Raw genomic sequence first — 12037 nt, 5'->3', positions numbered from 1 at the left:
TTGCAAGTTTTTTAACCTCTATGTACCACTCACCTTTAAGAAAAAAAAATGCTGAGAACTTTGGCTGTAAACTGTTGTATTCAGGGTAAACTGATTAGTTCAGTTACTCTTAGTGGGCAGTGGGTAGGGTAAGTTCTCCTAGAGTAGAAGTATCTACTGGAATTTCCTTGGAGGCTTTCTTTTGGCCAGGCCATGCAGCTTGCGGGAATCTTAGTTCCCCAACCAGGATTGAACACATAGCCCCAGCAGTGGAAGTGCCGAGACTTAGCCACTGGATGGCCAGGGAAATCCCCCACTTACCATTTTCTTTTAATCATATTATTCACTTGCCATTTGTTGTTAGAATTTGCCATGATCCAGATTTGGCTTATTGAGTCTTTTGAACTGTTTAACGTGTTGACCCTTCTTCTGTATCTCCTACACACCAACTATGCTCAACATCATGAAATGTAAGGGAAATGAAACTAAAACCAAAGTGCTCTAATACTATATACATTTACTCAAAGAGTCAAATGTTTAAAAGCAAATCATATTCACTTTAGCAAGGATATGAGAGAATTGGAACTCGCACTAAAGGTGGGAATACAAAAGGGAGCAATCATTTTAAAAGACAGTTTGGTGTTTCTGGAAAAGTTACATATTTACCTACACTCTGGTTCAGGTATTGCATTTTGAGGTATCAGCATGAGAAAAAGGAAACGATTCAATATGAAGAACTGTATCCAACTTCTATACGGCTTTTATTTGTAACAGCCAAAACCAGAAATAATTAAAATACCCATAAACAGATGAATAAATAAATTGAGGCAAGTGATAGAACATAATTCTCAATAATATAAAAAGAACTACTCATATAGGCACCACTGATGAACTGCAAAATAAACATGTCATGTAAAGGTACCCAAAGGGGGGGGGGGGAGACTAAACACTTTATGACTTCAATCATATAAAATCCTAGAAAATGCAAACTCATCTGCTATAATGAAAAGCAAATTAATGGCTGCTTGGAGGACAAAGAGATTCAAGGTAAGTATGGCATGACAAACTATCATGATTGTTTGATGGTTTCATGGGTTTACATAACTGTAAAAAATCACCAAATTGTACAGTTTAAATAGGAACAGGATTTCCTCATTTAGAACATCAGGTTCGGCAACCATACTGACTCAATGGACAGGTTCAGGACTTGCCTCAGGGGCAGCAAAAACAGGTGAGCAATTTTTGAGGTGGAAACCTCATTCAACATGGATACTGGATGGGTCACAAATCTCACAGAGCTGACTAAGGAGCTCTCTCCTCTCTATCCTTGTTCTGTCTGCACAACAATGGCCTTAGATGAACAGCCCAGAAAGGCAGAGGCATCCACAAAACCTTTATTTTATTTTCCTTGACAAGGCCCTAAGTTGTACAGATAAAAAGTTTCAAAAGTTCTGAGAATTTCCATACCTGCTTATCCTCCAAAGCCATAGTGGTTAAACATTTTGAGTGACCTTTTGAAAGGGGCACATTCTAATCAGTATGCTGCAGTCTCCTCCACTATTAATCCAGTGTTTATATAATCTTAAAATCACTGCTGTTACTCTACAGAATTCAGGACATCAGGCACGGGGCTCCACTGCAGGACCTGGGGAACAGATTTCCCTCAACAGTGCTGAGCAAGGTGCAATATCGCCTGTGAACAAGAGAACAAGTGTATGTCGCTCTCAGAAGCACTGAGAGTAGTCACAGCAATCAGAAACGGCCCCCTCCTCAGTTTGAACTCTGAACCTGAAAAATATCATGGCATACAACTTATAAATTAGGACCACGAAGGTGGTCCTTGAAGGTGGTCCTTTTCCTTGAAGGCTTTGAGCAGCAATGCAACCTAGGCCACAACTGGAGAGGCATATTCTGCCATCATACTGTCTCCATTGAGGCACACAATTTGGGATCCTCATCAGAGTATTTCATCTCTTCAGGCTAGCAAACCCAATTAACAACAAACCACCCCATACAGTGAAGGAACTCCTAAGATAAATGGTGGCTTAAACAGTAAGACCTTTACCATTCTAGAAACAAGAGCAAGGGGAAACTGACTGTTTCCTGGGTTGATGTCTTGGAAGCTAGAAAATCCCATCACTAGAGTCTCATGAGACCAATAATATCCCTGAAAAGTGTAGTCCATCTTTTCAAATCACCAGCAGAGTCCTTTAGGCCAAAAGTGGGTAAGACCCACGCTTTAATTCATGAAGGAGGGAAAAAAACTGGGAAAGACTTAAGTGCTCAAGCTGCTCATGAATCATCCCATAAATGGGTCAGAACTGGGGTTTCCTTCCCTGAACACACTAGGCTGGGTGAATGTGGCACACAGTAGAAATGTGCCTGTGGTTAGGGGTGATATGATTTCTGCTACAGAACTGGCAGTGACATCCATCTGGCAAGGGTTCTGGAGAGGTTAAAAAGCGCAACACAGTTCCCACATACCTGAAGTTAAGTGGATGTCTGGATGAATGAGGTTTAAAACAGGCAAACGGCATCTTCATAAGGGATTTCCTCCAGTGTTGTTGCACTCAACAAAGAAATCATATATACCTGCACATTGAAGATAGTGCTCCCATTTGCAATTGTGGTATTCAGTGAAATACATTCTTCAGCTGAAGGCTTTCTCACATTTGCTGAACTTATAAGGCCTTTCTCCACTGAATTCTCTGGAGTATACTGAAGCCAGACTTCAGCTACATGATTTTCCATGTCTGCCATACTCAAAAGGCGTTCATCCAATGTGACATTATGCTGTTTTAGGAGCCTAAAGATTAATTTCCCACATACAAATACACACAAAGCATGTCTCTGACATAAACATTCTAGTGGTCGCTGAAGCTGGACCTATGGGTAAATGATTGCCCCAATTCACTGCACTTATCAGGCCTTTAACAAGTGTGAACTCTTCGGTGTTTAATAAGGCTAGAGCTATGGCTAAAAGATTTCCCACATTCACTACACTCATAAGGCCTTTCTCCAGTATGAATTCTCCTGTGTTTAATGAGGCTGGAGTTTTGAGTAAAAGATTTCCCACATTCGCTACACTCATAAGGCCTTGATCCCGTGTGAACTCTCTGGTGTTTTAAGAGACTGGAGCTGTAAGTAAAGAATTTCCCACATTCATTGCACTCATAAGGCCTTTCTCCAGTGTGAACTCTCCGATGCTGCAGAAGTGCAGAGCTTTGGCTAAAAGATTTCCCACATTCACTGCACTTGTAAGGCCTTTCTCCACTATGAACTCTACGGTGTTCAATGAGGCTGGAGTTTTGGGTAAAGGACTTTCCACATTCATTGCACTCATAGGGCCTTGATCCAGAGTGAACTCTCTGGTGTTTTATGAGACTGGAGTGGTACGTAAAGAATTTTCCACATTCACTGCACTCATAAGGCCTTTCTCCAGTGTGAACACTCCGGTGTTGAAGGAGTGCAGAGCTTTCGCTAAAGGACTTCCCACATTCACTACACTCATACGGCCTTTCTCCAGTATGAATTCTCCGATGTTTAATAAGGTTGGATTTGTTGCTAAATAATTTTCCACATTCATCACACTCATGAGGTCTTGCTCCAGTGTGAACTCTCCGATGCTGAATGAGGCTAGAGCTCTGTCTAAAGGATTTCCCACATTCCCCACACTCATAAGGCTTTTCTCCTGTGTGAACTCTCCAATGGTCATTGAGGCTGTAGCTTTTGCTAAAAGATTTCCCACATTCATTACATGTGTAGCATTTTTCTCTAGTGAGGACTCTCTGATGCTGAGAAAGTATATGTCTGCAACTGAAGTCTTCAGTGCATTCTCCAGGGCTGTAATGAGTTTTCCCCCTGTGAAAGGCTGCTCCACACTCAGTTCTCCTGTTTGACTTATCCCTGGTCTGTGTGGACTCCCCACAAGAAAGTGACTTCCCCAACACAAAAAGTCTGCAGTTGGTCATAAATGAGGCTTTGCCCATCTTGCTTCTGAGGTATTTCTCTCCAGTGTGCTGCTTGCGGGGCTGATACTTTACACTGAAATACAAGTGTTTCTCCCATGCCCCAATATCATACAGTTTCTGCCTCTGATGCTCAGTCAAGTGCAAAACGTCTCCCAAGTCCAGGTCACAAAAATGGGCCTTCTGGGAGAACATGCCTGCCTTGGGAATCCTGACCTGTGACATTCCATGTACAGAAATGTTCTGTTCAGAAGATGCCTCTTCATCCTCTGCTCCATGCCAACAACCTGAAAGCAAGTAACGCTGGTGAAGTGCGCACTGACTTAGGTGGGAAGGGGTAGCTGCTACACAAGTTCAGTCTAATAAACCCAAGAACCTGTCCATGCGATTGTTTGCAGGAACAAAGAGTTGGTTCTGGTTGAGGATGGGGCTGCTTAGAACTACTGGGCTATCAAGATCAGAGAATGGAGTGACCTTATGAGGTGAAGGGCACAACCATGTGGTGGACACAAAGCAGAGACACAGGGTCTGCAATTCATTGCTCAACAACAAACCTTCAAAAGGAACTTGTCTGCTGGTGACACATGAACACTGTAGAAAAAGGCTGTGTCACACACACATTCAAAAGAATAAAAATTAAATAATTTTTAAAAAGCTGTGTCAAGACCCAAGAAAATACAACTGTATCAGGACACCTGGTGTTGCAGGACTATTTAAGAATGTGTGCACACCTCATGAAACAATACACAGAGGCCACTGTGGAAAGCACTGCAGACGCAGTGGTGAGAAAAGTCCAGAAATGTGAGGTTAACCACAGGTTGGAAGTAAGAGTATAAGCGAAAAGCAAATGAACCAGCGAAGTGTCACGAAAGGGGAGGAAGGAAAACACAAATCAAGTGTGGCCACTGGGATCAAATTTTAGTCAACACAATGGGTTTCTGTTGCAGTCTGAATACAGCACTGTCATCACGTCCTTTATGTGCTACGATGCAGGGCCAGGCTCCATCTGAGCCATCTCGCTTGATTCATATACATCCTGTGAAATTCTGTGGGCTCTCCAACCTGATTCCACTCTCTCAGCAATCAAATACACGGCACTCTGATGACACAATAACCAAAGAAATTCAAAATCCATGATAAACCATGATGGAAAAGAATAATGAAAAGAACTAAAAAAATAGTAAGAGTACAAGTCGACAAGAAGGCTAGTGTTGGGTATGCTAAAGGAAGGAGAGCACAGTGCGCAAATCTCAGCCCACCCAACCTTAGCACCAACTCAGGGAACTGGGGAAAGGAGCAGTGTCCAGGGTCCTGATGTGAGGATAGAATGCTCCTGGGAAAAAAAAGGGCAGAGGCAGTTCAAGGAACAGAGATGAGTTTGACAGTCATACCCAAGGAGATTATAAGTGCCAAGTTCTCCAGCATCACATTGTGGTACAGGCGTCTCTGAGCATCATCAAGGAGACTCCATTCCTCCCAGGAGAAGTACACAGCCACATCCTCAAAGGTCACACTGCCCTGGCAAGATGGGGACAGAGGAAATCATAAATAGCCCCCTTCTCAACGACAACTATCCACTCCCCCCACCCACACACATCATCATCATCCACATGCCCATCTTCTTCCCAAACTCTCCAACTCAGAGAAGAAACCAGGCCCTGGCACTACTAATGCCACTGTCTTCAAATGGTCCCACTTATCACTGGAACCAGTCATCTATAGGAAGAGGTGGGTAGGTGGGTATCAAAGTTGTGGACCTGGCATGGAGGGATCCACACACTCGTGCCAGGATATTCCACTTATGTGGCCAAGGTCACATAAGTCTCAATTCCAGGACCCTGGTGTCATCAAGGATATTCCCTTTTCAGGTATGCATTATCTGTGAGACTGGATCAAACAGCGACATGCCTACAATCACCACCTCCTCACTGTCCCACACTCCAGACTTCTAGACTTGTGTATTTAGCTGCTCAATTAATGCCAGAAACATCTCAGAAGTTTCTAATATCTCTGGAGAATATTATTATTGCCAACTTCCTCATGTCAGTTAATAGAGCTGCCATTACCACACCTGCTCAAAACAAAACAAGAGGAATATACCTGAATCCTGTTTTACTCCCTCATGGTTCACATCAGAAAATACAACGTGGGACTTCCCTGGTGGTGCAGAGGCTAAGACTCCAAGCTCCCAAAGCAGTGGACCTGGGGTAAGAGTTTGCATGCTGCGACTAAAGATTCCTCATGCCACAACTAAAATCCTGCACGCACAATGAAGACTGAAGACCTTTCACACCTGTTTATGATGGCTGTCAAAAACAAAAATCCCTCCATATAACCCTGGCCGTGGGGTTTCTCCAGGGCTTCCAGATCCCAAACTGGGAACAAGGCAGCAATAGATCTCAAGAAACCACAATCCAGAGAACATGTGGCTGGTGGTCAGGGCCAGTGAAGAAATGGGACACCCTCCCAACAGCACTTGGCGTGCTGGCTCCAAAACGTGCCTCTGTAGCCGTAGGAAATGTGGAAAACGCCAACTCTTGAGGGATGACTCTATGGCGGGGTTCGATGGGCTCAGGCCTCCCGATACCCGTGCCTGGCCCTGAAGGCTGGGACGCTGGTACCCATTCAATCTCGGTGCCGCAGCCGTCGGTTCGCCCTTTAACAGGTGCCTGTCACCCTCGCCCACGCGCCATCACGCTGTCAGAAACAGGGTCCCACCCACGACCGCCTCACCGTCCTAAACCCTGGGTTTTTAGTGTCTGGTGGGGTCAGGGCTCGGAGAACCAGCGTTTACCTGAAGCGGGTTCTTCGGGGCTGCCGCTGCCATCGGACTCTGGGGGCGGAGCGGGGCCAGGAGAGGAGAGAGCACACGGGCGAGGCGGTCCCGATCCGAGGCCTGGGGTGGGGCACCCCGGCGGCGGCGGCGAGCCTGAGACTTGCCTCTGTGCAGCGGGGCCAGAAGCTCTTTCTCGGACTTCCTAAATTCCGTCACCTCAGGATTGGCCCAGAATTCCCGAACCTTTCACACCGGGTAAACAAAACCGCGAACAGCTAACATGGCCCCGAGCGGAGGAAGCAGGAAGTCCCTCCCTCACGTTACGCGGCCTCCTCGTTCTAAGCTCTCATTGGGTAACATAGTTGCCGCTCGACTCTGAACATTCTGGGTAATGTAGTCCCCATGGATCCACAGAGAGCTGGGTCTGGGCGTCTTGAGAGGTTGGCCAGGAGGGGAGTTTGGAAAGTGGCACATCCAGGTGAGCTTCGCCCCCTGTTTAAAGGGATCATGACCGTATTTCTGCCAAGTGTTCTCTGCAGCTGGTCACACCAGTGTTTGGAGACGTGTTTCAGACTCGGTGAAGCTCAGCATGCTCCCAGAGGCCAAATACTATTTTTTGGCCTCAACCACCACCCCCTCCCCTCCGACATAGATGGGGAAACAATGGAAACAGTGCCTGACTTTATTTTTCTGGGCTCCAACATCACTGCAGATGGTGATTGCAGCCATGAAATTAAAAGACGCTTACTCCGTGGAAGGAAAGTTATGAGCAACCTAGACAGCATATTAAAAAGCAGAGATATTACTTTGCCAATAATGTCCGTCTAGTCAAGGCTATGGTTTTTCCAGTGGTCACGTATGGATGTGACAGTTGGACTATAAAGAAAGCTGAGCACCAAAGAATTGATGTTTTTTAACTGTGGTGTTGGAGAAGACTCTTGAGAGTCCCTTGGACTGCAAGGAGATCTAACCAGTCCATCCGAAAGGAGATCAGTCCTGGGTGTTCATTGAAAGGACTGATGTTGAAGCTGAAACTGCAATACTTTGGCCACCTGATGCGAGGAGCTGACTCATTTGAAAAGACCTTGATGCTGGGAAAGATTGAGGGCAGGAGAAGGGGATGACAGAGGATGAGATGGCTGGATGGCATCATCGACTAGATGGACATGGGTTTGGGTGGACTCTGGGAGTTGGTGATGGACAGGAAGGCCTGGCGTGCTGCGATTCATGGGCTCGCAAAGAGTTGGACATAACTGAGCAACTGAACTGAACTTAACCCCCATCAAGGCTACAGATAAAAATAAAAAGATTATTTGTAGAGTCTTTCAGACATAAAACATGTCCACTGTTCAGTTCAGTTCAGTTCAGTCACCCAGGCCTGTCCGACTTTTTGCGACCCCATGAATCGCAGCACACCAGGCCTCCCTGTCCATCACCAACTCCCGGAGTTCACTCAAACTCATGTCCATCTAGTCGGTGATGCCATCCAACCATCTCATCCTCTGTTGTCCCCTTCTCCTCCTGCCCCCAAACCCTCCCAGCATCAGAGTCTTTTCCAATGAGTCAACTATTTGCATGAGGTGGCCAAACTACTGGAATTTCAGCTTTAGCATCATTCCTTCCAGAGAACACCCAGGGCTGATCTCCTTCAGAATGGACTGGTTGGATCTCCTCGCAGTCCAAGGGACTCTCAAGAGTCTTCTCCAACACCACAGTTCAAAAGCATCAAGTCTTTGGTGCTCAGCTTTCTTCACAGTCCAACTCTCACATCCATACATGACCACTGGAAAAACCATAGCCTTGACTAGACGGACCTTTGTTGGCAAAGTAATGTCTCTGCTTTTGAATATGCTATCTAGGTTGGTCATAACTTTACTTCCAAGGAGTAATCGTCTTTTAATTTCATGGCTGCAATCACCATCTGCAGTTAGCAGGAGCTAATAACCTTTATCTTATTTCAATTCAAATACATTGACCCCAAAGCATAAAGTCAGTTTTCAGTTTTCCAGTCTATGTACATTTGGTGAGGGACAAAATACTCCAGACTACCTTCTGTTCTGTCATGGGAAGAGAAGTGGGCGACAGAGGATGAGATGATTGGATGGCATCACCAACTCATGAGTTTGAGCAAATGCTGGGAAATAGTGAAGGAAAAGGAAGCCTGGCGTGCTGCAGTTCATGGGGTTGCGAAGAGTCAGGCAGGACTTAGTGACTGAAAAACAACAGCAACAAAGTTCAGATTATGGAGGTAAAACTGTTAGGGGGTCAGACAAGGGATGGTGGAGACTGTGCACTAGGTTTTTCTGTATGAGTGCCTGGTTTGGGGCTTTACAAACACACTGAGGCAGGTAAGTGGCCTTGAAAGGAATGTGTTGCGGACAGGATAGTGTGGCAGGTGGCCAAGCTTCCAAGGGGAGAATAGGCATTAGATGGATGTGTGAATGCAGAAACAAAAGGTTATTGAAGCAAGATATCACTCAGAATGGGACTGGTGCTTATTCAGCATTTCAAGCACTTACCAGGATTCTGTGAGGACTTGGGATCTGGGGTGCTTTCCTCAGCCTGGAGACTAAAGTCTAGGGCAAACCTGGTTATTTATGAGAGTCATGAGGCCTGGTGTGTTCCATTAAATGGGATTCAATTTTCAATGTGGGTAGAAGAAAGTTGTGATGGCTGGGAGTGCAGCCCAATAGTGGAGAGGGCCACATGTGTCTGAGACCAGATGTGTTCTGAATGGCAAAGTCTGAGGCAAGGAACTGCCCCGCGTACTGAGGACTCCATAGAAAGACTTGGGGCTGCTGCAGCTCAGGGAGTCATAAGAAGTCCCTGGAACCACTCAATCAGGTCTGAATTGGCAAAGCGTACTCAGGATGTTTTTGCCAGGTTGTGATATAAGGCCTAAAATTAAGGCTGGTATTACAGTGCTGTGTTGTGAAACCATGAGGACCTCAACGGCCTGAGTGCTGGTTCTCCTCACTCTGCTCTTGCATACAAGGTCTCCTAACTCAACAGTCTTCTTTCTCACAGGGATTAAGTGGAGTTCCTGCTCATCCCTTCTCAGGCAGTTTCAATTCCCTACCTGCCCTGGAGATATTCAGGTAAGCCAACAGCACCCTCCCATGGAATCAGGAGATATCCCTTCCTACCAACATTAAAGAAGCTGATCTCACAAACACTACTTGTTCACTCTTCTGAGAGCGCAACTCTGATGTAGCCCTGTGTGTGTGTGTGTGTGTGTGTGTGTGTGTGTGTGTGTGATTTCCTCCACACTTGTTCATCACCAGAGAGTTCTCGCCAGAGAAAGATATCACATGTGCAGTGAATGTGGGAGATCATTTAGCCAAGCCTCATTAGACACTGGTGAAAAAGTGTTAAGAGTACAACCAACGTGGGTGACCTTTTAGCCAAAGCTACAGCCTCAGTAACCACTGGAAAGTTCACACTGGAGAAGGACCTTATGAGTGTGGGGAATATGAGAAATTGTTTATAAAGATCCAACCTCATGAAACACCAGAGTTCACACTGGAGAAAAAGCCTTTTAAGTGCAGTGAATGTGGGAAATCTTTTAGTCAAAACAGCAGCCTTGTTCTATATCTGAAAACTATACTGGAGAAAGGCCTTACATATGAGGGAATTGTTTAGTCAAAGATCTAACCTCCTGAAACACCAGAGGATTTACACTGGAGAAAGGCCTTATGAATGCAGTGAATGTGGAAAATCCTTTAGGGGAAGCATCAATGACTGTAAGAGTTCACACTGGGGAAAGACTTAAGTGTGACCAGTGTGAGAAATCCTTCAGCCAAAGCTCTAACCTCACTTGACACCAGAGAGTTCACATTGGATTGGACCTTATGAGTGTGTTAAATGTGAGGAAGCCATAATCCAAAGGACTTACCTGCTTGCTTACAAAACTCACACAGGAGATTCAACTCAGATGTGCAGAAAATGTCGTATTTCCTCCTTCAGTAAAACAACACTCAAGGACATGCCTCTTGAAGGCATCATCTGCCTGAACTGAACCTCTTACATCAACATAAAATTCAGGGATGTGGGAGGTGCATAGCACACCTTAACCAACCCAGCCCCCTTTTTTTTTTTTTTGGCCACACCATGAGGCCAGAGGGATCTCAGTTCCCCAACCAGGGATCGAATACCTTCTCCCTGCTGTGGAAGTGTGGAGTCTAACTGCTGGACCCCCAGGGAAGTCCCAGTTAACCTACCCAGGTTTCTGTGGTATCATCTCTACCACCTAGCAGGTGCCCAGACTGTGCATCATTCACCCACCCCAGTGTGTTGGGAACAGGAAATCGCAGTGTTCCCCCATTCCCTTGGGGACTTCCTGAGAGGCTGGAATACTTTCTTTTCTGATTAATTTGGACAGGGACTTGACACAGCTGTGATGCAAAGGACTCCATCTGAGTTCTGCTGGTGACCTGAAAAGATGGAGTACCTTTTGGCGGGGGGGATATTGTTGGTTTCACATGGCTTTCATGTTGGAATATCCAGCCTCCAAAGCACTGACCCAGGAGCAGCCTGCCTCCAATGTTCTGGTTTTCTGTTATAACAAAGGCCTTATGGTTTCAGTCACCTTTAATCTTGAGTGTTCTATTCACTTTATGGGGTAGTTTGAAAACAAGTAGATTCTGCCCAAATACAAGAAGCAGATTTCATGGGACGCTAACCCTTGTGTACCTCATGGGGGTGGTGGGAGCTGGAATGGTAGCAGTTCTCATGGCAGTTTGGGCCTGCTTTGCCTTGCTTTGAGCCAGAATGCTAGAATTTTTTGTGACAGAGTATATCCTAAGGAGGGAGAGTGTGACAACCTCAAGTACTTCTGGAAAAAGCATGAAATTCTGTCTTCTCCACAGGAGATACTGCTCAGCACTGGTGAGGGAAGTCTGTTCCCTGGGTCCTAGAGGGGAGCCATGTGCCCTGATGGCCACAATTCTGTATATCTGGGAGTGCGTGTCACTGGTTGAAAGATTACAGGGGGAATTATAGTCATTCAGAGAGCATGGGAGACTACAGCAGATTGGTTGGAATGCTCGTCTTTTAAAGGGGCATCCACAGTGCTCCAGGGGCCATGGCTGTGAAGGATGAGCAGCTGCACAAATTCTCAGAACCTCCAGAATTGTATGTCTTGTGTAGCTGAGGGCCTCGTCAGAAAATATCTAATGGTCTTAGGGATTCCTGTAGCTTCTCTGGGCTGTACACCCCAAGGCCATTGCTGCTCAGACAGGGAAACAACAAGTTGATGGAAGATCTCTTAGCCCAATGACTAAGGGGTTTTTGTGACCCAGCCTGCATTCCTTCC

At 45.8% G+C, this 12037-nt stretch overlaps 2 protein-coding genes across 2 annotated transcripts in view; one reads left to right on the top strand and one right to left on the bottom strand.

Annotated features, from left to right (window-relative positions):
• The window catches only part of LOC133229775 (uncharacterized), a 425664-nt gene that overhangs the window by 64262 nt on the left and 349365 nt on the right, over window positions 1-12037 (top strand). The gene's annotated exons all lie outside the window — the stretch shown is intronic.
• Window positions 2820-7046, bottom strand: LOC133229766 (zinc finger protein 154-like). Its single transcript, XM_061386503.1, has 3 exons — window positions 6742-7046; window positions 5339-5465; window positions 2820-4234 (listed from the first exon to the last, which is right to left on the bottom strand). Exons 1-3 carry the CDS (start codon window positions 6772-6774, stop codon window positions 2910-2912), a joined length of 1485 nt encoding a protein of 494 aa, XP_061242487.1. The 5' UTR covers window positions 6775-7046; the 3' UTR covers window positions 2820-2909.

The sequence above is a fragment of the Bos javanicus genome, chromosome 18 (assembly GCF_032452875.1).
Source record: "Bos javanicus breed banteng chromosome 18, ARS-OSU_banteng_1.0, whole genome shotgun sequence".
NCBI classification, from domain to species: domain Eukaryota; kingdom Metazoa; phylum Chordata; class Mammalia; order Artiodactyla; family Bovidae; genus Bos; species Bos javanicus.
Note: the sequence above shows the minus strand (reverse complement) of the source record. Positions and strands in the feature narration are given on the sequence as shown.